This window comes from Tachypleus tridentatus, chromosome 6 (genome assembly GCF_004210375.1).
Source record: "Tachypleus tridentatus isolate NWPU-2018 chromosome 6, ASM421037v1, whole genome shotgun sequence".
NCBI classification, from domain to species: Eukaryota; Metazoa; Arthropoda; class Merostomata; order Xiphosura; family Limulidae; genus Tachypleus; species Tachypleus tridentatus.
In genome coordinates this window covers 114170773-114198285 of record NC_134830.1, presented here as the reverse complement: position 1 = coordinate 114198285, position 27513 = coordinate 114170773, and the positions used below count along the sequence as shown (strand labels likewise).

The 27513-nt window shown below is 34.4% G+C and overlaps 1 protein-coding gene and 1 long non-coding RNA gene across 5 annotated transcripts in view; one reads left to right on the top strand and one right to left on the bottom strand.

Moving 5' to 3' along the window:
- LOC143253354 (uncharacterized) overlaps positions 1 to 27513 on the bottom strand; it is a 90281-nt gene that overhangs the window by 25730 nt on the left and 37038 nt on the right. The window lies entirely within an intron of this gene.
- Positions 1 to 27513, top strand: part of LOC143253352 (bile acid-sensitive ion channel-like) — a 62612-nt gene that overhangs the window by 23048 nt on the left and 12051 nt on the right. For 3 of the 4 annotated variants that reach the window (XM_076507106.1, XM_076507108.1, XM_076507105.1), the window contains exons 6-8: positions 222 to 320; positions 16191 to 16317; positions 20618 to 20696. In XM_076507106.1, the coding sequence (XP_076363221.1) occupies positions 222 to 320; positions 16191 to 16317; positions 20618 to 20696 (305 nt within the window). The remainder of the gene's footprint in view (positions 1 to 221; positions 321 to 16190; positions 16318 to 20617; positions 20697 to 27513) is intronic. The other variant, XM_076507109.1, reaches the window with a different exon arrangement.

Sequence of the window (27513 nt, the reverse complement as noted above, 5' to 3'; positions counted from 1 at the left end):
CCAAAGGCTTTTGTTGAACACTATTGGTATATTTAGTTACAAGTTAATTAAATGAATGTATACAGTTGAATAATAACAGTAGTCTTTTATGCAGCAATATGTAGATAAATGTTAAATAAAATAAAGAAGCACACCTGTTTAAAGATTAAAATATAATTCACTGAATAAATCCATAATTTTAAACTTGTACCTCATATAATCAAAGTATTTGTGTTTCACAGAGTATCTCACACCTGTTACCACCCCCCTATGCTACTAACTGTACTGACTATGAAAAGATGGGAAAGGCATCTTTTCGGGGTGGCTTATTAACAAAACAGGTAAGACATAATTTATAAGATTTTATGTAAAGATCTTGTTTTAAGTTCACAAATAAAATTGAAAGGAATTTTAGTGCAAAGCATCTGTTTAACAAAGTTATTGCATCCATAATCCATATGAAAGTGGGGTACATATGATACAAATGCTAACAAAGAGATATAGTGTAACACTATATCATTAGACTTTTAATTTCACCAAGATTTGAATATTATTTTAAAGTTTATTTTATTGTCTCAGTTGATATATTTTGGTTATCCTTCAGAACTTTGGTAATTGCGTATAACATAATATTTCATGAACCTACTTCCAACAATCCAGTAACATGTAATTTGCCCACTGTAGGACTAACTCCTTTTTTTTCTTCATTTGAAAATGCACATAATGAACATCCATGAGAAAGAGAAATAGTTGCTAAATCTCATATCATCAAAGTGTACATTGTGAGAATAAGATGAAGACTGTTGAATTATATTGAATATATAACCTTACCTTCTGAGACTTTAAATACTGTGCGCTCTGTATTAAACTCTACAACTGGAGTCCACATAAAAGATTCATTATTGACAGGAGCATTAGATGGATATTAATTAGACCTAAAACTGTCAAAGGTATTTCGGTTACACGTATTAGAACAACTATTGTTTCACGTGGTATTGCAAAATCTTCCCACACTGATTTCGTCATGCTACTACCATACTGAGATCCAGAATTTAGCTAACCAGTTCAAAAATATTGCCCAATTGACAAATCAATGGACTATACTGGAATGAGTGAAGCAATGAATAAAAAAGCTATTCATTGTGCTTCCTATTTAAAAGTTCTAGGTTTAGCAACATTGCATAACCTTCTATCCAAGCAGTAACAGCTGTTAAATATTGGTAGCTGTTTCATCCAACTTATTTAGAATTACACACTAGAAGAAAGTTTTCAGTGCAAAGTTTTAAATAGGCTTTGGGCAAATAAAGAAATCTAAGGCAAACGTTTGGAAGATGTAAAGACATGCATGGATGCTCCATGTGAAGTGATGTATTCATTGGCACATGAAAAATTCATAGAAGTCACAGCAGATAAGGTTATAAAAATTAGATAGAAGTGTAGTAGGTGTACAACTTTAAAGAAAGCTGTCTAGTTAGTAGTGTAATTTGAATTCATTAATGTTACACATAAACAACTAAAGTCACTATCATAAAGATACAAGATCATACAACTAAGTGTAATTTGAATTCATTAATGTTACACATAAACAACTAAAGTCACTATCATAAAGATACAAGATCATACAACTGAGTTGTGTTAAAAATTCAACTCCTCTGCTGGCAGTCTGAAAGAACTAGAAGTATTTCTTTGAGAGTCTGTGTCAAAAAATGGAGGAAATAAATCTCAAAACAATAGATATTTCAAAGGCAACTTGAAAAGACATATTCTTTAAGATAAATGCCTCTAGCTGCTACACTACTATTTATAAACTATAGTAATGAAGCCTTGTCACTGTTTAATCGTGTAATCAAGTAATGTTCTAATTCTTAGAAACTCTTAAATAAATATCAACATTTTTTTAAAGTAACATTACATATTTTATTTGTAAATTTCTTTATACAAACAATATACTTATTTCCAGGGTCATCAAAGACATCATCTAAGAATAATCAAAGGAATGGTTGAAAAATATTAAATAATTTGGCTAACCTAGTTCTTTCTTTTTATGTATTGAGTATAAAGTTACATTTTACTTGAAGTTGGAATTTAAAATCTAAATGCCATTAAAAACGTTTCCTTTTATGTTTTATTTTGTCTTATGAAAGCCATTCAATTATACAATTGTATTTGTTATCTAATACTATTGCAATAGTTAAAAGTTGTTTCAGTAATCACACTTAAACACAACAATCGTTTGGACAGATATCATCTAACATTGGATGATCAGTTATCAGCCAGTCAGCAGTCTCTTTTGTTATGTAGGTGCATTTACTTTGTTGTTTGCATTACAGAACCAATTTGCATGAAGAAACTATTGCTCTTTTTATTACTAAGGTTAAAATGAAACATAGTTAAAAATAACACAATTTCCAATTACCATACTTTGTCATTCTGTAAGAGAAGTAAAACATTTAGACAGCTTCTTTTACTAAAGATATCACTTGACTGATACCACTTAAAACTGAGTGTCATATTTTGAAGTTGACCTACAATAAACTTACATACTTGACTTCAATGTTCAAGATGTCCTTATCAAAACAGATATTGCTGAGAAGTTTATTTACATCCACATTAGAGGCTTCTAAAGTTGCTTTAGTTGATAATTCTGAACTGGATTAGGTAACTGAAATTGTCATAATAAAAACAAATTCCTCTATTTTTAGTCATTACTTTCTCTCTGTGTTTCCTTTTTCTCTTTTTGGGCTTTTGTTTCATGATCATGTTCTACTTTCAATCTTTCTTTTTTCTTCCACTTCTTTCTCTTCTGTTGATTTTCTTCTTTCTTTAGGTATTGTTTAAAAAATTGTTGTTGATGGTCATTTTGATCCCAAAACATTCTCCCCCTTTTTATCAACTTATCAAGGTCAGTTATTATACCTATACGAAATTTTCACCATCACTACAGCTGTGTGTATATAGGCTTCTTTGCCACTGTTGTTTAGATCTCCTAACATTATTTACCACTGTTGATTCTGGCTGGTTTCCAGGTGTCAGACTGGATTTCTTTATATAAGGTGTTTGTGACATTTTGGTGATAAATTGGAACTGAACTATAAACAAGCAGCAACATAGTCCATTTGAAAATGATTTATTATTAACAAATCAAATACATATACAACTGTTCATTACATTGTTGGTAACTACCAGTCCTTATTTTGTAAGCAAAAAAAGATGGCAGTACTCATACATCAAAAATTACAAGAAGAAAACATTCTGAAATACATTTCTGTATAAAATTACAAGTTTTCATCTTGTTCTCATTTGATGCAATATCCTGACTCTGTTCATTGCTTTTGATCTTTCGGTGAGTGATATTTTCAGAGCAATTATGAATCTATACATTTTTCTTGGTCAAAGCATGGAAGGGGATGTGCCAAAAATAGAATCATATGTCTTTCTCTCTTTCTTCAAAGATTTGTACAAGACCCTTTATCTTTTGGGCCACCTTGTCCTGATTTAATCATGCTCTTGTACTTACAAATTAATTCTTGGAGAGTGTCACACATTCAATCCTTGATCCAGTAGAAATTCTGTGCTCGTAATTTTTCACCATGAACCTTCGTATACACATTACTCTTTTTTGTTTCTTGTTAAATCATACTTTGCTTTTTCAAACTGTTCCACTAATGCTTTATAGTTTCCCAAAAAAGTTGAAAATGATCAGAAATTAGTTTCCACCAATCAAATGCTTAAAATTTGTCCAATTTTTAAAAGTTGAATTTCCAGCAAGTTTGAGCACACTTTTATTTTTCTGCTATTTTTAGGTGACACATGATACAAGATATAAAATTCTTCAATATAGGCTTTAAATCTGTTGATTCCCGAGACTGATTTTACAGTGTCACACAGCTGACAGTTCTAATCTGTGATTAGCACAATACTACACAATAACAGAAAGAAATTTGTTTATTTTCATATTCTTAACTCCACTTTTACTGCTCCTCGATGTGGATTCCTGTATGTGGTGAGGGGACCTCCCAGAGAAGGTTCTGTTCTTACAGTTTACCTCCTCTGGGATGTAACCATCCACCTGTGTGTTTCCCATGTGTGGTGACCTGTGAAGGGGAGGAGAGAATCCTGGTGGTTGAGGGGTCCAACTCTAACTCACCACTTTGGCCTTGAATTTCTGTAAACAGGCAGTCTTGGGGTGGCCCCCAGGATCAATCAGTTAGTCCATTTGGGCCAGGGTCAACTGAATACCAGAATAGGATGTCCACAATGGATGTTGTGGACATTGTGTCAGACACTGGTGTTCGTGTATAGTGCTTACGAAACCCTGGCATCACTGCAGTGCTCTTAAGGCACTGTAGTGCATCCCCTTATAGGGCTCCATGGTAGGTGGGGTCAGTGGGCACCGAAAATTTTTCTATTTATTATTGATAGTCCTAAAACAAAAATTAACACAACTTGAAACCATCGAGAAAACCCAACTACTGGAAAACGACCATGCATTGATGAATCTGTACAGCCTAACTCACCACGACTCTGTCCTGCAATTCTCAATTTTGCTTTCCTTTAGTGATAAACCTCTAGGGCAGATGTCCCCACTTTTTATTCAGAAATGCTTGCTGGCTCCCCATAATTAGTTAAAAGCTACGTTTGGGAGACATCTTTGTGGAAACATCTTCATCACAGCATTCCAAACTCCTCCTGACATCAAAGGTCTTGGGGTTATACCCATTGAGGCTCCTACTCATTCCACTTTGAATACTTCCTGAGAGGTCGTAGTTGAAAGAGATTTAAGGATTGTCCCCGAATTGTAGATCCTTGCATGTCTCACCAGCCAAGGTGTCACCACAGTATGCTAAATCTTCACTTGAAAATTTGGAATTCTGGAACTAACAAATGTTCTAATACTAACATTTACAGTACCACGTCCTTCCATCCCCCAAAAAGCAGGATATCTGAATTGTAAGGTGCGACCTTATATTCAAAATCCTGTACGATGTTTCAATTGTCAATGATTTGGTCATTCAGAACAATCTTGCCATGGTTCCTTGACCTGTGCCCGTTGTGGTGGTAAAGTCCATAATGCCACTGACTGCCAACTCGAAACACATTGTATAAACTGTAATGGTGTGCATCCTTCTTATTTTACCTCTTGCCCTAAATGGGTAGAAGAAAAAGAAGTACAACATCCCAAGACAGTTAACAATGTCACTTACACAGAGGCTCGAAAATTATTGTTACCTATTCCATCCAAAACTTATGCTGCTGTAACCCTTTCTACTATTACAGCAAGAGTCCAAACAGACCATACCCTATCCTCGACACAGTCTTCACCAACAAATCTTTATGAAACATTTCCCAAAATCAACACAGTTCACGAATCAGTGTCTCCTTCCATCTCTGTCCTGACCACACCTTCCAGTCATTGCCGAACTTCACCTTCTTCAAGTCAAGATGTGTCCATGGGGTTTCCCTCTCTTGATACTCTAAAAACTAAACAACTCATCTGCACCCTAAATCATTAGTACGTGTACCGACAAATTCAGACCCGACCATTCGTGCTAGAGCAGCATCCATAGAGGCAGATAGACCCACATCCAATGAAGAAAAAAACTTTGTTGTAGGCAGAAGGACTCTTTAATGTCTTCTCCTCTTAAATAATTACACATAGCCACACTAATTCAATGGAACTGTCGATAATCAAATGTGACTGACATCAAAGATTTGATTGACTTTTATCACCCATGTTTTTCTTTGCAGGAAACATTTCTACAGTCACTATCCAACCCTATTCGTTCTACTGGAACGACAGGCTACGTGTAGGACAGGGACATGGGGGAGTTCCATTGCTGGTTGATAAGCATGTGCCCACCTCATCCCTGTCATTGACTACGCCATAGGAAGCTGTAGCCATCCGTGTTTCCTTGGGTTGTACCATCACTATTTGCTCTCTATACCTCACACCTGAAACGCATTATAATCAATCAGACCTCAATACCCTCATTCAGCAACTGCTAACCCCTTTTTATCTTGGGAGATTTCAATGGGCATAATCCCCTCTGCAGTGGCTCCCATATTGATATGAGAGGGCGTGTTTGGAATATATTTTAAAGATACCCCATACTCTCAAACCGCATTGCATTTCAGCAAACCCATGCACACGCTCGACAAGTTAGACATCAAAGCCAGAAGGTATCTTGGATTAAATGCACCTCCAGCATTCCTTCAACCACCAGCACAAAAGTTATAGGGGATAAGATCTGGAGGGTGAGTGGAAGGTATACTTCTGCCCCACTCTCTATCTTAATATCTGATGGCCACAAAGTTGCAGATGCACAGAGCATTACCAATACTCTTGGGGACTGTGTATCTAGCTCTTCAAACTTATCCCCTTCCTTTTTAGCAATTAAAACACAAGCAGAACATCTGCCTCTTTCCTTTTCAATTGACCATTCCTATGACTACAATTGCCCTCTTACACTGATGGAACTCAAACTTGCAATTCATTGGTCTGGCAGTACATCAGTCGGACCTGATTATATACATTATAAGATGTTATGCCACCTTTCCCGAACTCTCTTACTATTCTCCTAGCTGTCTTTAATCAGATATGGCAGGAAAATGTCTATCCAGATGCTTGGCAACAAGCTCTCATATTCCCTATTCTGAAACCTGGGATAGGATCCAATGATTCTTTTGAATTACCATCCAATTGCTTTGACAAGTTGTCTCAGTAAGATCTTAGAGAGGATAATCAATGCTCACCTTGTTTGGTTTCTTGAATCAAACAACTTCCTCTCACCTACTCAGTGTGGGTTCCAAAGACAAAGCTCTACGATAGATCACTTAATTCGCCTTGAAACATCAATCAGAGAAGCCTTTTTAAGGCGACAACATCTTGTTTCTGTTTTTTTCGATTTATAAAAAGCTTATGATACAACATGGAAATATGGCATCTTACGAGACCTTCACTCATTTGGATTGTGTGGTAACTTACCACTTTTCATGAAGGAATTCTTAATGAAGCACCAATTCTAAAACTGTGTGGGCTCAACATTTTCTCATTTTTCCCACAGGAACTTGAAGTCCCTCAGGGCTGTATTCTGAGTATCACACTTTTCATTATAAAGATTAATGCCATCAGTGAACAGCTACCCCCTACAGTTGCAAACAGTCTTTTCGATGATGACTTTGACATCTCATGTCAGTCATCAAACATGAGGTTTATTGAATGGAGCTACAAACTGCAATCAATCGGATACTGAAGTGGACCATGGCAAATGGTTTTAAACTTCCACTCTCTAAAATCATTTGTATACACTTCTGCCACAAATGGGGAATCCACCCAGATCCAGAACTCCATCTTGATGATGTTGTACTTCCTGTTGTCTCTGAGGCAAAGTTGTTAGGTCTTATATTTGATTGTAAATTAAATTTTATATGGCATATCAAGCAACTTCGTATCAAATGTCTAAAAGCATTGAATATTCTCCATGTCCTCTCTTCTATTTCTTGGGGAGCAGATCGATACTCCATACTTAAAATTTATTGTGCCCTCTTTCGATTCAAACTTGACAATGGGTCTGTGGTTTATGGTTCTTCCAGACCCTCAGCACTGAAAATGTTTGATCCTGTCCATCACCAGGATCTTTGGCTTTGCATTGGAGCTTTTCATACTTTTCCCGTGCAAAGTCTGTATGTGAAATCTCCTGAACCCCCTCTATATATTCACTGTTTGCAACTGTCTCTAATGTATGCTTCCAAACTTTGATCCGTACCATAGCATCCTACCTGGAGTTGTATTTTTCCAACCACAATGGACCACACTTTTTTATAACAGAAAATATCCCATTGTTCCTTTTAGTCTCCTTATCCAGGCACAATTAGAAGAATTGGATTTATGCTTGAATAACATTGCAGTTTTTTCAAATCAGCCTATTCCAACCATGGAAAATTACGGCCCCCAATGTAACTTATCTTTTAGTCATCTGAGGAAAGCAGATACACCCAATTGGAAATATTGCTCTTTTATTGCTGAACATCTTTCATATGATCCATCCATTCCTATATATACAGATGGCTACGAATTGGGTGACTCAGTGTGCTCTGCCATGGTTTGTGACAGTTTGATTTTAGCACACGGACTCCTCTCAAAAGTTTCTGTTTTTGCTGCTGAATTGTATGCCATCTCTCTTGCTCTAAATCATATTGAAATAATGCAATATACAAATTATACAATATATATACGGACTCACTCAGCTGTCTATTGGCTCTAGAATCATTCCATGATAGTCACTACCCTCTTCTCATCGCAATCGAAAACAAACTAGCCCATCTTTCTCTCTCATCTATCTCTGTCCAATTCTTTTGGATAACAAGTTATGTTGGTATTTGTGGGAATGAACTGGCCAACAGAGCAGCAAAGTCTTTCTGTTCTGTATCTCTCATCCCAGTACCCATTCCATACATGGACTATGGTCCAGTTATCAACTCCAGACTGTACACCAGATGGCAGGTAACCTGGAATGAGCAACACAATAACAAGCTTTATCAAATCAAAACTTCTCTGGGTCTTTGGCCCTCTTGCTTCTCTAAGGATCGAAGAGATGAGGTTGTTTTGGCAAGGCTATGCATTGGTCACAATTATTAACCCACCACTTCCTTTTATCTGGTACTGCTACACCAATGTGTTGTCTATGTGGCACTCAGATCACAATCATCCACATTTTATTATCATGCCTTCGTTACAATCTATAACGACAACACCATATTAAAGATATTTGTAAGATAGGTTTGCCCTTGACTGTGGCCCATGTTTTTGTGATACTACCCATCTCACTCATATTTTTTACATTTTTAAGAGCCATTGGTCTTTTACACTTAATTTAAGGTTTTTTTATCAGACTATATAGTGTTTTAGCATGATTTCTTTTACACATTTCAATTTTTATTTTGACTTGAACCTAGGACTGGAAAGGCTAACTTCAGGTGACTGACTGCAAATACGATCTTTATGCTTCAGTCTTCCTGGCATGTCTTAATTTTACACATTTTAGTTTTAATTTTTCTTTTGAACTGAACTCAAGCCTGGAAAGGCCAACTTCAGATGATTGACAGCAAGGGTGTACTTCTTGTTTCAGTCTTCCTGGCAGTTCCTAATCTTACATATTTTACATTTTACCTTAATTGCCCTATACCTCTACTTTACCACATCATGTCTGGCACAGATAGCCTTGTAGCTTTGTGCTAATAAACACTGAATACCTACCAACCTATCACTTTTACTGCTCAATGTTATGGCTGCACCATCACATGACATATAAAGGGAATTATTTTTCAGGGTGTCTTCACTTATTCCACAAGTCTGACAACAATTCAGTAAAGAATCGAAAATTCCTTTTTAGTAACATTTTCAAGTTCAATCAAATCCAAAAACATATTTACTGGTAAGTTCATTCCATTACCAAGGATACAGATTCAAACATATGCTATTAAGGTAGATTTTTTTACTCAAAGAAGTTGTTGACTTGTCACTTATCAATGAAATTCTACTTTTTCATTTAGTAATTATGTCTTTGTTGAGTGAAGAGTATGACCAATGTCAATTCGATTTAGTTCTAGTTAAGCTATTTCAGATTTAAAATTATGGAATGATTGGTTTTCTTTTGGTACCTTATATGCCATATAAAAGATTCTTGTGGTAATCACTTTTTTGCTAGATAATGCTTTCAAACAAACATTTTCAATGGTCTCTTTCTCAGCTTCAAACAACAATTGTATTGCAGTTTTATATCCAATGGTTTCCTTATTATTGAAAAGTTCTTTCTACAGAAACTACTGCTGTCAGTGTTGGCCCATTCTTAAGAAATTTTCAATGCTGCCTTCATTTCTACTCCAAACATTCCAAATTTTGGCAAAGTGTACACCTAATTTTTTGTATTTCTAATATTCAGCCAATTGCACTTCCTTTTTTATTGGCAGTTCTTGTCAGATAGCTTAGAAACATCAGATGAACCAGAAACAGAAACTGTCACTGACACCATTAATTCCAGTTTTAGGTCACTTTCTCACTTATTCAAGTTTTCTCATTCATGAAGGTCAAATGAAACTTGTAATTCATTTCATTTTTGAGTTTGAATGTTTTCTCAAGGTAAATAAACATTATGTGTACTCCTGGTCACAACAAAATCAAAGCACAGCAGAGGAGAAATGCACGCATGCTCAAATTGGCATAAATGCCTTGATTGACCATCAGACGAAATTGACTTATTCCCTGCGACTCACTTCCATGTGTTAATTTTTATCTTGCATGAGAAAAGCTGTACAATTAATGAAGTCAGTCATCTTTGTCCACTTTGTGATTTATTTTATCTGAATGAATGTACAGGCCAAACCAACATACTGTGCAGCTCAACTTGTGGTCACCAGGTTCCCAGTCCCAAGCATCTTTTCAAACTCAGTATTGCTTCCATCCAGACTGGCTCTCACCTGCCTCTGTCCAGTTGAAATCTGTTAGTCAATGTGAGGCCACTTCTGTACATCAACTAATAGAAACCATGTCTTGTGAGTGTTAAAACCATGTCACCATTGATGTTCATTATTAATAGCATGCTAATCCTACCTAATTCCTCACACCTCATGTTACACTTATAATCAAACAAACAATATGTTTTCACACTTCTTTACACTTTATTATTTGTGACACTCCTTGGTGTCTCTTCTCTACCCTGTTATTGTAGTAGTTTGTGAAAATTTCACTTTAAAAATTGCCACAATACACACTTTATCACTAAACTCATGATCATATAGATGAGGAATACTGTACTTTAGTTAATATTCTTGGGAATTAGCTTTAATGCTTTTTACATTGAAACTTGTTTTACAAGTTTTAACTTACATAGAAAACTGAAATTTTCCATTACAAAAATTGTGAAAAAATTTATATACACCATTCTGTATCTCTGATATGTTGGTTATCCACCTATTGAAAACAATGATCTCGTCTGTATGTGTTATGGCAAGTGCTTCAAGGTTATGTTTTTCTTTGGTGACAGCACATGTATAGAAAAAAACCAAATGGCCATTTACAGTTAAATGATTATTTTGAAACCAATCCACAACCATTAACTTGTTAAAAGTCATTAAGTAATTAGTAAACAACATGAACTGATATAGTCAGATTTTATGGAAACAGGTTTCTGGTCATGGTCATATGTATCTTACTTATGATTGCTGTATGTATTGAGACTTATTATATTGTAATTGGCTCTTGCAAGTCATTTACATAGTGCTGTTCCTCATGAATGTGTTAATGAATAAATAATAAGGGGTTGTATATATTGATATGGGTTTCATTTATCGTTATCACACATGAAGAAGGCTTTTTATTTCATTGAAACTGTTGTGCATAGTAGCATACATACCATAAAAATTGCGCTAGTTAATTCCACGCAAATAATAAGTAATTTATAGTAAAATAAAATAATGATTTTTTTGACAGATAGTTATCTCCTAACAGAAGAATAAAACATTTCCTGCAATACCAGGTATTTTGATGTAATGGTACTTAGTTGAACCAAAGAGAAACTCAGAAAGTTTTAGCAACATGTGCAATAATATTACTATTGTAAACAGTTGCTAATTCATAACATTCCCAGTAGTTGATCTTTGAGTACTACTTATTCTGATGATTCCATTACTTTTAGATGGTGCTTTTAGTAGTTTATCTGTGATTTTATTAAGTTTACACCACCAATTGATAAGTTTTCTTTGCAAATGTTTACCCACTTTTCTAAAATTCACATGTACTCACGTGTTATGACATCTATCAATTGGTCACATATCACTGAATCCATCATTACACATGGCACATCCATGTAAGTTAATTAGGCAAAATTCAAAATCTTCTGAAAATTTTTTTAAAGTCCAATTACCCTTTTCCAGAAATTTGTTCTGGGTATTTCCTTGATGAGTAACTCTGTTATGTCTCAACTGAAAAGTTATGAATGTTATTACAGCTAGTACATTTAAATATGCAATAAGATGAATAGTGTATTGTCCATCATTTCAGCCATTTCTTTGGGAACTATGAGCATGGTATACTTCCTACACTATCTGCTGGTAATAGTCTGTTGTATCCTCCTTTAGAAAATGTTGTTAAACTTACTGACTAAATTCTGCTACTGGATTTTGTAGTGAAAAAAATTGTAGTAGTTAAGGAAATTCTTGGATTGCAAAGTGGTAGTGGTAACAAGTAGAGACTATCTGATTTTATAAGGCCACAGTTTTTTTACAGTAGGTGTCTTCTACTTGTTTGCAGAACATTTCAAAAATAACTAGACAGCACACAATCTACTAGTTTTAAAATAATATATTTGAAACAAATCAAACCAAAATTTGCTACAGTATTGGTTATCACAGTTGTATCTGAAGTGTTAAGTAACTGGCTTTTCTTTTTCATCAGATTACACAGGTAGGATCAATTACTTTAAGATACCCTTTGACAAGACAACAGTATTTTCCATTACTCTAATTGCAATGCAAGGCTGTGATATTAACTGTTGGTTACTACAGTTATATCCAAAGCTTAGAATAATTGTCTCCTTTTTTATCAAAGTATTTGAAACAAATACAGAGGAAAGTATTCATGAATATCATGATAAGTAATACTCAACAATGATTAAACAGCAGACAATAAGATTTCAGTACTTTTATTTTTTTAAAACAACCTTTTTAGATACTGAGTCAAAATGTTACAAATACTAATATTTTAATACTTTTATTTTTTAAAATGAAGTAACTGTTTTGAATCAGAAATGTACTTTTAAAGGAAGCTTAAAGATATTATAACTGTCTGTTGTTCTTTTTGAACATTAGTCTCTCAAATATCTCACTGAGATAGCAGTGATCAGGTCTGAGATTTTTTCTCTAATGCTAAGTAAATACTTAGAGAGCATAGAATGCTGAAACACTCAGGTAGCATTTGGCAGTAGAGATAGGAAAGTGTTTCTCTTGGATCTTCCAATTATTAAGAGTTATTTTCTTCAGGAATGCAAGGACCATCAAGGTAGGTGTTGTTCTCTGTACCCTTTGAAGATAAAATGGATTGTTTCTTGGATGCAGCAAAGAAACTAAAAGGCAAAGATTATTTGTTAAGGAAAACTCTTACCTGCTTACTGCAGAATAATTTGATTGGATTCATAGCCTATAGGTATAATGACATACCAGTTATAATTAAATCTGAGATCCAAAGCTGCAGCTGAGCAGAAGACACTTTTTGCTTATACTGAGTCATCCAGATATGAACAGATTTCTTATGTGCATAGACAAAATTGAAATCATACCTCAACTGCATGCTGTAACTCTTGGTCATGAGCCCATAAACACATGGCACTGCATTACTGGAGTTCACAATATTCTGACTTTGGGTGAAATAATTTGCTTCTTCCGTAAGTGTCATTATTGTCATGAAATCTATGAGCATAATTTAATCATCTTATTTTGTGAGTTCCATCATGTTGGTGTTACCAACTGAATTTACTATGCTCCCTCAAATAGATCAGTTGCATGCACTGATTTTCAAATATAGAACACACAATGCCTGATGCTTTTAGAAATTACTTTCAGCAGTGATCCAGCTTTTTTCATGTTATCCCTGACTACAAGCTGTTGCATGTCGACTAAGCAGGTGTCATATTCAGGAAGCTATTCAGACAAATTGATTGCTGACTTAGATTCATCCAAAAGTTCATCTTCTGAGTCACTGTCTGTAAATGAGCTATCACCATTTCTAATATTAGGAAGTATTTGTAATTCAAATCGTGCCAAGCAGAAATCCATGATCATATTTGATGCATTATCATATGTTACCAATGATGTTTTATTTCATCATTTTTATTTGCATGTTGAAATGCTGACATGCCAGCATCACTGTTTGCATTTTACAGCCAACTATAAAATGACCAGTGACCCCAAGAAAGCTGCACATTTGTCTGCTACTCCAAGTTTACACAGTGACATTGATGTTGGGCAGCACAAGATGTAGTAAGGAGATTAATATTTTTAGACATCAACAAACATGTTCTCAGTAAACATTGTGGTGAAAGCCTTTCCACCTTTAAAATTATACAACATCTAGACACTTTCATGAATGTTTAGGCCCCTCTAGAATCCATAAGAATAATGAACCAAAGGTGAAACTAGACTGTCTATAAATATGAGACTGAGTTAATTAATCATTATACTAGACAGTGATTTAGAGATTGTGTTTGCTATTGATCAGTTAGTAAGTGAATATTGCTAGAAATTAAACATAAATTAGTGAAGAGGTACTTTAAGTATATTAATCTGTGAGTTAGGCATACCATTAGTTTAAGAATTAGTTAGAAACCTATCAATTAACATGCTTGTCTTTTCAGCTGTGTGTGTGTGTATGTATGTGGTTAAGGGGTTATAATTCCAAAGGTGACTATACGATAACTAGAAACAATATTAAAATAATGGGTTAAAAGCATATATTAGAAGAATGAAAATAAAAATAGCATTCTCCATCTACTTAAATCATACCGTTATTGATTAGTAAGGAGTAATCCAAGGGTTGACAGTAAAATGTGATGACTAGCTGCACTTCCTCTAATTTGTCATGTCAAAATGGATCTTAATGAGTTTGCACAAAATTCCATGGATTAACCTTGTAGAAATTTTAATATTCTAAACCTTCTGCCCTAAATAACATTTCAGTATACACTAGACAATGGAAACAGAGGAAAATAATAAACTTCCATTTCTTAACATGATAGTAATTAAGACCATGTTTCATATATCACAGGGGTTTACAGAAAACCAAGATATGCTGTTATATATCTTAAACATCTATAAGATCACCCCATCATGTAAAAACAAAGCTCACATGTTGAATAGACTCCAAAAGGACCAAAACGTAGCACAGAAAATACTAATAAGAAAGAGAAAAAAAAAAACACCACTACAACCACACTAGTGGAGCCCCAGAACACTTGATAAAATAATCAGGAAGAAAATTACAGACACACAGTTACATTCTTGTATACCATGGATTTCTCTGAGAGCATACAGAGGATATGCAAACAGCTTAAAATCAGAGCAGTGTTCAGAAATAATATCTGCAGTAAATTCATTTTAAATATTAAAACTCTCAATAAACAACCAATGGAGAAGTAAATGATCCTACTAAACATCCCTTTCAAATGTAGATTTTAATACAACGAAGGAACAAAATACAAGTATTAATTAGAATTCTGTAGCAGGCATACAAGTGTTATAAGTTGTTATATCAGTAATAGACTATCATGCCAGAGAAGCCTCTACAATAATTTGAAACAATACTGAAATAATGGGTTAAACCCATGTGTAAGAAATAATAAGATAAAAGGGGTTTTCTGAACTCATTTAAATAAAAATAGTCAGTTAAAATTAAAATGGGGCAGACTGGCCTGTGTAACAAGGCAACCCAGAACTATATCATGGCACGACCAGTATACTTGGTCCTATTCTGAAGACTGTTGTAGATCAGCAACCAAAATGTGGAATATGAACTAGTTAGTAAGTGTGAAGTGATAAAACATTTAACTAATTAGTAATATTTGTATTTATTTATATTTTATCACCACAAATTTACAATAAGTACTTAATGAATAATAGGAACTTAAATATTATTACTGTTGCTGTAAATGTTTAGATATTAATTTTATCTTACATTTTAAAATGCCTGAATTCCATCTGGATATTACTGTAAAAATAATGTGCAATGTAGAAGTAATATTTCACTATAACTCAATCAAATACTTTTAGACCTGGTGGTTAGTGTGCCTGACTTGCAATTTGAGAGTCAGATTCTTAAATCGCCATCATCATAAATGCTTCACCTTCTAGCCATAGGTTATCATAATGTGATGACCAGTTTTAGTATTTGTCAGTAATAAAAAATAGCTCACAGTTGGCAGTGGGTGTTGCGAACTAAGCTACTCTCTTTTTGACCTGTCACTGTTAAATTAGGGACAGCTAGTGTAGATAGCTCCCATGTAGATTTACACACAATTCTAATTTAACCTTAATACTTACATGAGAAGATGAAAGTTACTATAATGAGCTACTTTAAAAATCATCATTTCATTATAACTATTTTTTGCAGTCTGCCATGTGTTTGTGTGCAATTTCCTGTCTGTCATAACTTTTTTATGTTCAAGACCTGTTTCCAGGAGTGTTTAGCCAACTTAACTTTGAAAACGTGTGGTTGTATGTATGAAGATTATCCTTATTTATACGAGTTTCCTGGACCAGTTCGTCGCTGCCAACAGTCTAGGGAAGGAGGAGGTAGTTCTGTAGTTATGATCACTTTACATTTTTATTAAACAATTATTTGTGAATGTTGGTTTATCTTTATATATTGTACATCCATTATGTATAGGGACAACAGGGTAATACAGTTGTATTAATAACTAAGTTAATTGGTAATTGTTTAATTTTAATAAGTCTTCAGAAAAGTATTTTATACTTTAGAAAAAAAAGTTAGCTCATTTTCTTCATATCAATACCAAACATACTTCAAATAATTATCTATACTCATAAAAATTGGAAATATTAATATCCTAAAACATTAACATTGTGTTTTTGATTTAACACACATCACAGTCAAAAACAGGTAATTGAGTACTATTAATTATGAATATTTAGAATACATTGTTTAATAATCTTCAGTTATAAATTAAATTAATGCAAAATAAAATATATATATATGTAAAGCTGTGTATTTAATGGCATATAGAGAATTTATCTTAATAGTTGAATACTTATAACTTAGCTAATTCTTGATACTGTATTTAAATAAAGAGTTGCCAAAGAGTTGAGAATGTTTACCAGCTGCTCTTTCAAAAAGATTGAAGATAACCAAGCCATTAAAATAATTGAGTTTATCAAACAAAAAACTAGGTTAGCCAATTCAATCCATAATGTCTTACAAAATAATTTGTATAATTCACTATGTATTTTGAGTATAGACTAATTATAACACTCTTGACAAACTTGCTTGAACAACTTTGTCATTCTTTTGAGATCAGAGGGGAAGTGTAAACTCAGAACATTACATACAGTATAATGAATGTTCATCAAATGCAAAACAACAAAGAATAATGAATAAGATGTAAATTACATAACAAAATAACATATTTCAAAGTTGTCACATAAAAGACAAATGTTAAATTCTACTATGACATGAAACTTTGATAATTTCAAGTTGACCTAATGTACCTTAGAGCAACCAAATGGGTTCACATAGTAAGGAGAGATCCTAAAAGATATGTATTACATGCTAATTTTATGTTCTTGATTATGGAGTTCACGAGAAGAAAATAAGTGTGTGCATGTGCTTTCTTGATGTGACAGATGGTCACTTTCTCTGAAGACTGACTAACTTGCATTGATTAGTAGTGTTTGATTTGTCAAGAGCAACAAGCATTATCCATGTAAGTGGTAATTCTTATTCAAACATAAAAGAGGCTATAACCTCAGGATATCTCTCATTGGAATGCATACATAAATATCACAGCCATACCTCTTACGGACAGACCTGATGTTTTCTTAAGGGAGTAAAAAAAGGAAAAATTGTAGCTAAGGTAAAAGTAATTTGTTATGTGAAAATTTCACTAACCTGAAATAGCTGACTTTTTCTAAAATTTCAGAATTAAATCAGACTACAAGAAATGCATGGTATATTTGTATATCACACTTTTACCCCTTCTTTACTTCTGTCATGTTCTCAAGCCAGCACATAAAGTTAGACTATGAAATCAGTAACATCTCTATACATGTGCTAGTCAATGAATGCAAAAATTTTTTCTCACTCTGAGAACAGTAATATGCAACACAGACACTATAACATTTAACAAAGAATATGATTGGTTTACAAGTGATAAATGCCAGTAAGAAATAGTATACCACACAACAATAAAATTGAAATACCATTGAACATATATTTTGACAATGTTCAATTTTACTATATAACAGATTATTAAAATTTTCAACAAAGTTACTTTCACAATACATAATAAAAACCGTCTGATAAGAATCACAATAAAAATGTGCTAAATCCAGAAATCCTTTAACAAAAACATTCTGACCAAAATTCAAAACAACAGTAAAAATAAAAATTTTAATTAGAACAAACAAAAACTCTTGGATAACGAAAACACCAAACATTTAATAGAGTATTAATGATGGAATATTTATAATTTTTCTAAAACTAAATTGAAGTGCAAACATCAACTAAATAAAATAGGGCCTCAGAATAATAGAAGATTCACACAAAGAAAGAAATGAAAAAGCTATATACAGTTCTACAAAAATAAAATAAAAATTGGTTATTATTCACACCACAAATGCAGTGTGTATATCAGAATGCTGATATGGGTATTAAAATTTTTATTGATAACACTGCACAACAATTTTTTTGAAAAGTTTTTGCTGATTGTGACAGGTATCTGGTGGGTATACATAGTTTTGGTTTTGCTTCATCATGTAGGAACTCTGAGAAATAGACAGTTAACTGTTTATTGGCAATAGCGTATTTAATTGTGTTTATGTTTCTAATACGCTACTAAGTTTAACATAATTAAAAGTGTTTTGTTCCTGATTTTCATTTGTATTCAATGTCCAGTGCATCACATTGCAGTGTCCAACACTAGTCAGCAAGCATTGATGGATTCCAGTTGCTGTGATATTGTTTTTCCATTGTAGCAATGTCCTGGTGAAACCTATCACCGTGTTTGTCACTGACAGCACCGAGATTTGCGAGGAAGAGGTCCAAGTGTGAGTGGAGGAAATGAATCTTGAGTGACATGTTGCACTTCATTGTTTTGTATGCTTTGAGAAGTTTGTCTCCCAGCTGAATATAATGTGGGGCTCTGTAATTGACAAGAAAATTGTCAACAACGTCTTTGAAGGCTTTCCAGGCAATCTTTTCTGGCCCAACTAACAGATCTTTGAACCACTTGTCACTCATAACATGTCTGATCTGAGGGCAAACAAAAATGCCCTCTTTGATCTTGGCGTCAGTTATTCTTAAAAACATCTGTCTTAAATAATAAAAACCTTCACTTTCTTTGTTCATTGCTTTCACGAAATTCTTCATAAGTCCCAATTTTTTGTGAAGAGGAAGCAAAAAAATCTTTGCTGGGTCGACAAGTGGTTCATGCATCACATTTCTCTGTTCTGGAACTAACTTTTTATTGAGTGGCCAGCTCTGTCTAGAATAAAGTGACTCTTTGGCATGACTGTCTCATTCACAGATGAAACAACAGTACTTTGTATAGCCGAGCTGCAGTTCCAGTAACAGAGCAACAACTTTCAGATTTCCACAGATATTCGAGTTCTACTTGCTGTACTGAATGTGATTCAGCAACATTTCCATGTTCTCGTAGGTTTCTTTCATGTGTGCTGCATAGCCAACAGGTATTAAAGGGTGAATATTGCCATTGTATAACAGAACAGCTTTGAGGCTTAACATTGATGAACCAATAAAAAGATGCCACTCTTGCAGGTTGTGATCACAACCCAAAGCGGAGAACAATCCTTCAATGTCAACACAGAAACAGAGACTGTTAACTTGTGCAAAGAATTTGGTTATATCAACTTGGCAGCTTTGAAAAACAGAAATTTTCAACACAACAACTGTGATGAAACAGTATGTGATGGGCAAATTTGTGTGTGATTTTCGTGGTCAGCAACCAAAAATCTATAAGGAACACCCAACAGTGTTCAAAAAGCAAACTCTTTGTTGTGCAGTGTCAGCAAAGTTCAGTGTTTCGACCTTCCCAGGTCATCTTCAAGTTAACAAGGGGAATTTGAAAATGACCCTTGCAAGATACATGCCTTAGGTGCAAGAATATAAACGAGTATGGGATTGTAAGGGACATTGCAGTTGAATATTAGGTTATTAATTAGTATAGGTATAAAGGTATTCCTTTGTATTAGTTTAATTTTGGTTCTAGTTGCTGTATAAGTACTCGTTTATACTCTTGTGTCGGGCATTTATTGGTGAAAGAGTAGTCCAAGAGTTGGCAGTGGGTGGTGATGACTAGCTGTCTTCCCTCTAGTCTTACACTGCTAAATTAGGAACGACTAGTGCATATAGCGCTGCGTAGCTTTGCGTGAAATTCAAAACCAACCAAACCATTTAAACATAAGAGGTTTAATTTAAATTAAAGTTTAAATTATCATGAATAATTTGAAGAAATTCTGTACTGAAACAAGTAAGTGGAACATATGCCTATGTAACGTAAATTAACACATATATATTGTAAATATACATTGTCAACCACATTATAATAGCTCTTTGAATACAAATTCAAAACAAACCAAACCATTCAAACATAAGAGGTTGTAACCTGAATAAATTCAAGAAATTCTGTACTGAAACAAGTAAGTGAGACATATATTATGCCTACGCAACATAAATTAACACATATATATTGTAAATATACATTATCAACTACATTATAATAGCTCTTTAAAGACGATGGCTACCAAATGGTAAAGCAAAAAACATCTACTTTTTTACTATACATTAATTACCAATGTAATTATATCTGATCTCTATAAATATAATTTTGCTTTTCAGTCTGCAGAACAAAACCTCTTAAGTCAGAGACAGTTGACGCACGACACTATTGTGAAGGCTTATGTCGTATTCCCTGCAGGTTAGTGTTACCTACATATAACAACATTTGTGTTTTGGTGTTTGAATTAAAAAAGCTGCTTTTGCAAGCAAAAAATGAAATTTATGCTACATATATATATATAAACTTATTAAATTATTTTAAGAGTTATAAAGTATTAGAAAGTGGTTTATTACCACATGGAGGACAAGATACAATTTAGAAGTTGTTCAGAAAGTGATTTTTGGCTTTAAAATTTCAATAGATGTTTGATAGATTTCAATGATTATCAATTATGATCACTAATAGAGAACATTTAGGAAGGTGTTTGAAATATTGATAAATAGTCTTCTTTTGTGTATGATTCTTTTAGTATATAATTATAATTAAACCAGTAGTGTAGCTGGTGCATTTATAATGTTTATTGTGTTCTGTTTCAGATTGGTTCATTTGGAGTATCTAGTAAAATACTACCAAGCACAGTTCACATAACAATATTAATTTTGTTAATTTTATAACTTTGGCTACAGACATACTTTCTTAAAACTTCAAATATAAAAATTTTGAGCAGAAAGCCCCAAAACTACTGTATATAATATAAATTATAAAACAAATGCCCAAGTTAGCTTCATTGATGAACACACTACTCGCAGAGAAGCTTAATAGCAGAATAAATGTTATAACACTCAATACAAACACAACTGAATCAGTTACTTATGAATTTATTGAATTTTGATTTATAATGAACTTATTAAATTTTCATTCATTATTCAGTAACTTCTTATTCATCACTCACTACTTATTACTGAAAATGTATTCATGTTTCTGAATATTTCACACAGTTTCTCAATTTCTGAAATTCATTAAAATTCTAGTTATTGTCAAATACTCATTTTGATGGGTTGCTTTTCTGAAATTTATGGTATGCAGATGTCATGGCCTCTTACCCCTTTTCCTCTCTTACTGCATTATTTCTGGTAGATTTTTTATCAGGTAAGTAGTTTAGTCCGTTTTTTGAAGGCTCTATCCTTGGTGATCCTCTAAAAGTGGTCTCAACAGGAACCTTTGGCATCCTGCTATCCTCATCAGATTAACTGTTCCAGTTGCAGTTTATCTTGGTAGTTGCTCACAAATGTACTTCCAAAGATAAACATAAAGATAATTTTTTTGCATCATGTAAACTTCATCATTGAAACATTTGGAACAATATATATGTGCTTTTCAAACACCTGCTTAGTTTTTCTTTCTTGTGACAGAGGTTTTATGGGCATGTTATATCCTCTTGATGGAAACTTGTCTTCCTGATATCATTGTGAAATTTCATTTTATTACCATTTAATTTAAGTCTGTCTCTGGTAAATTTGTATATGACGTTTTTATTCTTGAAATCCATGTGAGCTCATCCTACTGTGAATTCCTCAGAATATTCTATAATGTTTGGTTCTACTCATTCCAGTCATTAAGTGAAGATTTACTCCTAAAAAGCCTTAGTTTTAACCTTTTACTTCTTGGTAATACAGTGACAACCCTTCTTTTTATCACATGAACTTCATTTGCTAGTGTAATAATTGTTTTGTAGTGTACAAAGACTTCCTATTCATAGACTGTGAAACTGTTTGAAGCTAGACTAAGTTTTCTTTCAATGTCTCTTCACAAAGTTAGTTCCAAGTGTGTGTTCTTCAGTGACAGTTATTCACATATCATGAGTTATAGAGAATCTTCTTACAGTAAGGATAACTTGTTACATTACTGTTTCTTGAACTATTTGTCCATCTACTGCTTGCATCACTCTGTCCTCTTGTTTTTATTACCAGAGCAATTTATCACCTTTCACTATAAAATGAGGTCAAACTGTTGTGGCTCGAGAACCACTGATGATTAACATCCTACAAAACTTTCAATGAACTTGTGGATTTGTGAAGTGGTTTGTTTAAATAATAAATATCTTGTCTTATTTGAGACAGATATAGTATTTTCAACTGTACTTCACTCTGTAAGTCAACCTAAATCCTATTTGCCAATGTTTTTCCTTTGATATGATTTAGCTTAGAGACTTATCCTTAAAATATTGTCAAACATTGCCACTTTGTTATAGTAAAAGCTGTTGAGTCTTTATAGTCTTAGTTATAATAACCATATTTTGCATATGTATAACATTTCTCACCTTCTGATATCCTATGGGAAGAGTTCTTATTCCGTATGTGATTTTGTCTGCACTTCGTAGCAGTATGTCTTTTGAAGTTACACATGAAATACCTATTTCTTGTTTTATTTTATTTATTAAATGTTGCTGGTTGTCTAACTGATTCTTTCTGTGCTTCTAGACCATCATCATGGAGAGATGATGTTTGAAATCTGTTTGATTATATTACCTTATAAATTTGAGATTATTTTCTATCTGTGTATTTGTGACATTAATGGATTTACGTTCATTGTAAACTGCAGATCTTCATTTAAAGATGCACATCGACTTTGTTTAAATCTTCATATTCTCATCTGTTTGGTATCTGAAATTTGTTAACATGCTAACTAATATTTCACAAGTTTGTCTGAAGTCTATTCCTTCCTTTCTTTACTGTTCCAAAATTTTGCTCTGTATACTTCCTTTTCCTGTGTCATTCAAAACATGTTGATATAGCTACCATTGCTTAATATTAGTTATGGCTTTTGTATGTACTGAGGAATTTATCATTGCAATGGCGACAGTGGATCTAAAGAATAAAGATGCCACACATGACTTTACCAAATAAAATTTTAAATCGATTTGTAATGAACTGAGAAGTCACTATTATGTTAGTGCTTTTGATACTGAATTCCATCATCATTTGGCTGAAGAAGTTTTGTTGCAAAACAGTGGGATTCCCAAGGTATAGCACGTGTTGAGAATAGCTGTATGTTTTATATAAAATGGAATCAGTGTGGATCCAAGCCTTCCATGGTGATGGTCTTTTAAAGTATATTAGTGAGTGAAAGAACAGCCTGCTGGGAAACTGATGATAGGTGAATCTGCTGATGTGCACAGTGCTCCTGTTTAGACTATTTCCAGATAATCACCAAAGACAGAGCCACAATTTGATCACTTGACTATCTACATAAGGAGAAATTCGCCAGTGACAGAACAGCAATACACAAGGGGCCATCCTTCCCCTATACTGTGTCTTGGAGAAGAGAATCACTTTATGAAATGTAAGTTTAGTGTTGTTTTTAACAAGAACTGGATTGTTGAAGTTATTTCACAATAAAGGAGCAGAAATTATGGTAAGGTATTTTTTAAATTTATTATATAGATGTTTGATAGAGGGTGCAATTTAGATTTAATAAATTTGATTAAGATTTGAGTGTGACATTAGTTATAAATATGACTAATTACTAGTAATAAGAAGTGAAGTATTTATTGAGAATTCAGAGATGTATTTGGTGTGTAAAATAAGGAGTATTTGTTTATCAAATAATATAGATCAATAAGTTAGTTTTTTTTAATAGTTTGCATTCATTTTATGCCAAACCATCCTTGTACATTAGGTCTACGGTAGTTTTAAGTCAAAAGTTTCTTTTTGATCTTCTTTGGTGTGGATGCCTGTTGTGGTGAAAAGGCAGAGAAGGTTCTGTCTTTTCTGTTTACCTCCTGTGAGATCTGAACATCCACACACATGAAGGGAAGGAGAAGATCCTGGTAGTTGAGAGTCCAGCCCTAACACACCTATTGGCCTTCAATTCCTCTAAATGGGTGGCCTCAGGTGGTCATCCCCAGGGTCATTAAGCTATTTGTGTTGGGCTAAGGCAACTGGGAACCAGTTTTAGGTATTGTAGACATTATTTATGATGCCAGTGTTTGGCTATAGTATTCTTGAAACACTGGAATTGTTGCATAAAAAAACTACAGATCATAAGTAAAACACTATATTTCAACTCCTTGTACAGTTGTGCCTCACTTTCTCATACGGCATTCTGTGTCAGGCAAAACCTTCGGACTAATGTTTTCTTTTCCTTTGCAGAAAGGATTAGAGGGGCTTGCTGGCTCTCCCAAGAAGCTACATTCTGGGGACATGTTGGAAGAAACATCTATTCTAAAATACAGTGAATTTCTCTTGAATTTGAAGTCATTGAGATATACCCATTGAGGGTACTCCCTATGCTACTTTGAATACTTCATGAGGAATTATTGTTGAGAGGGATTTGAAGAACATCCCCATGTCATATATCATTACTGATTTCTCCATCCAAGGAGTTTCTGCAGTGAGGCTTATCTCCACTCATATGGATGAAATTATGCTCTCCAATTTTGACATTTACATCACCACATCTACCTGCTGTTGTCATGGTTGTTTATCTGAATTGTAAGGTATGGCCATGTATTCCAAACCCTCTCAAAAGTTCCCAATGTCAGGAGTTTTGTCACTTGCAGGCATCATGTCATGGTTCTTTGATGTGTGCTCATTGCAGTGGCAAAGACCTTGATGCCTACAAACACAAACTGAACCTTTGCTTTTTGCTGTAGTGGCTTTTACTCCTTTTACTTTTGTTCTTGACCAAGGTGGATGGAGGAGAAAGAAGTACAGCATTTAAAAACGATTAACAACATTTCTTACTTCAAGCTCCAAAAGCTATTGTCTCCAGCTCCATCTCAGACATATGCTGCTGCACTACATTCCATTTCTACCACAGGAGTACTGACAGATTCTCCTCTGCCTTTGACAGAATCATTCTCAAATGAGTTTAGTCTTTTGCCCTCTATGAATAAGCAAACTGACAAATCTTTGTCCCCACCGTCCCTTCCAGTGACTGCCCAGCTCCACTTCTTTTGACACTGGCTTCTGACATTTGCTTGGATCTACTCTTTCATCCCTAACATGTATAACAATTATTCATTCCCCCACCTCAGTCACAATAATATCCATCTACTGAGAAAGATCTCTCCACTCAATCCAGAGCAGAATCCATGGAGTTTGACAGACCTCCTACTCATAAACACAAATGGTGGTTGTCAACCAAAAGGTTCTCCATCCAGTTCTTCTCCACATAAATAAAGAGGTCCACTTGATGCTATGGAACTGTCGATGTTTCCATTCTAATCTGAATAATATTTAGGCCTTCAATGAATCCTATCATCCTGTGTTTCTTTCCTTACAGGAAATATTTCCAAAGCCTGCCAATACAGTCACTTTTTGGCAGTTTTCTTTATACCGGAATGAAAGGTTGTGTAATGGGGAGTGCATGGAGGGATGGCACTGCTGATCGACAAGCATGTGCCCATCCTGTCTTTGCAGCTCAATATACCCACAGAGGCTGTCTCAATCTGTCATTTCTTGGGTCTTAACATCACTCTTTGTTCTCTCTACCTGTCTCTTATTCCTTGTAGACTTTAATGGACACAGTCCCCTTTGGAATGGTGCTGATATTGACAGAAGAAGTTTGGATTGAGAAAAGGTTTATGTAGAAGGGAGAACAATGTTTCGACCTTCTTTGGTCATCATGAGGTTCTTTCTTTGTGAACCTGATTATGATCAAAGAAGGTCAAAACGTTGTTCACTCCTCCACATGAAAATTTTCTCAACCCAAACCAGCCATTTTTACATATATATTTTACTCTACAAGTGGGTTTTCTCGTCACCACTGATGGAAAAAGTCATTATGTAGAACACATTTTCTCAGAACACAACTTTTCTTTTTTCAATACTAGTTTTTATCCTTATCTTCTTGCACCTAGTCAGTATTTTACTGCCAATGATCTCTCTCTTTGCTCCCCTTCACTTTTCTCTTGCTTTTCTTGGAAGGTTGACAGTGACGTCATTCCTATTGTTTGAATGAGATTTTTTGTGGTTGATGCGACCATACAGGCATGACTTGGTAGAAGTTGGACCAAGCTAACTGGCCCTCTTTCACTGCTCTCTAAGAACTTGATCCTACTGTTGTCTGTCTGCCATATTTAGAAGACCATGTGGTAGCTGCAACTGACTGTATTGTCTATGCAGCTGCTCATTCTATTCCTAAGACCTTGACACTTTTCCATGGTATTCCCATCCTTGGTGGAGTCCTTCCTGCCAAGAGGCATTAAAGGTAAACTGATTCTGGGATACATTTGCAGGTATCCCAACCTTTTGAACTGCATTGCTTTCTAGCAGGCTCATGCCATTGCAATGCAGGTGAGTTATCAAAACAAAAAGAATCTTGGATTCAGCTCACAACTAGCATCTCTTCTACCACCATTTTCAAAATCCTGTGTAACAAGATTCAGGAAGCCAGTGGGAAAAGTATACTTCCCATCCCCCTTCCATCTTGTCCTTCAATGGTCAGGAAGTTGCTGATGCCCAGAGCATTGCTGATACTCATGGGAAGAGTTTTTTTCTCTTGCATCTAGCACTTCTATTGTTTTTCCTTCTCTCTTAGTCATCAATTGTCCGGCAGAGCATTACCTCTTTTCTTTCAACTGGTCATTTTTATGACTGTAACTGCTCTCTTATGCTGGTGGATCTCAAGCTTGCTCTTTATCAGTCTGGTAGTACATTGGTCAGACCTGATGATGTTCACTATGAGAAACTGTGTCATCTCTCTGCTGCAACTCTTGTTATGCCTCTGGTGATTTTTAACATGATCTGGCAAGAGAATGTTTTTCTTTTCCATTTCTGCTGGGCTATTGTCCTTCCTTCTTTTAACCTGATAAGGGTCCCAAGATTCCTTTTAACTATCATCCAATTGCTTTGACTAGCTCTCATTTTAAGGTATTCAAGAGAATGCATAATACTTATCTTGTCAAACAATCTCCTCTTGCTCACCCAGTGTAAGTTCCATTGACAGAGCTCGACCATGAACCACCTTATTCAACGTGAAATATCAATCAGGAAAGCCTTCCTCAGGAGGG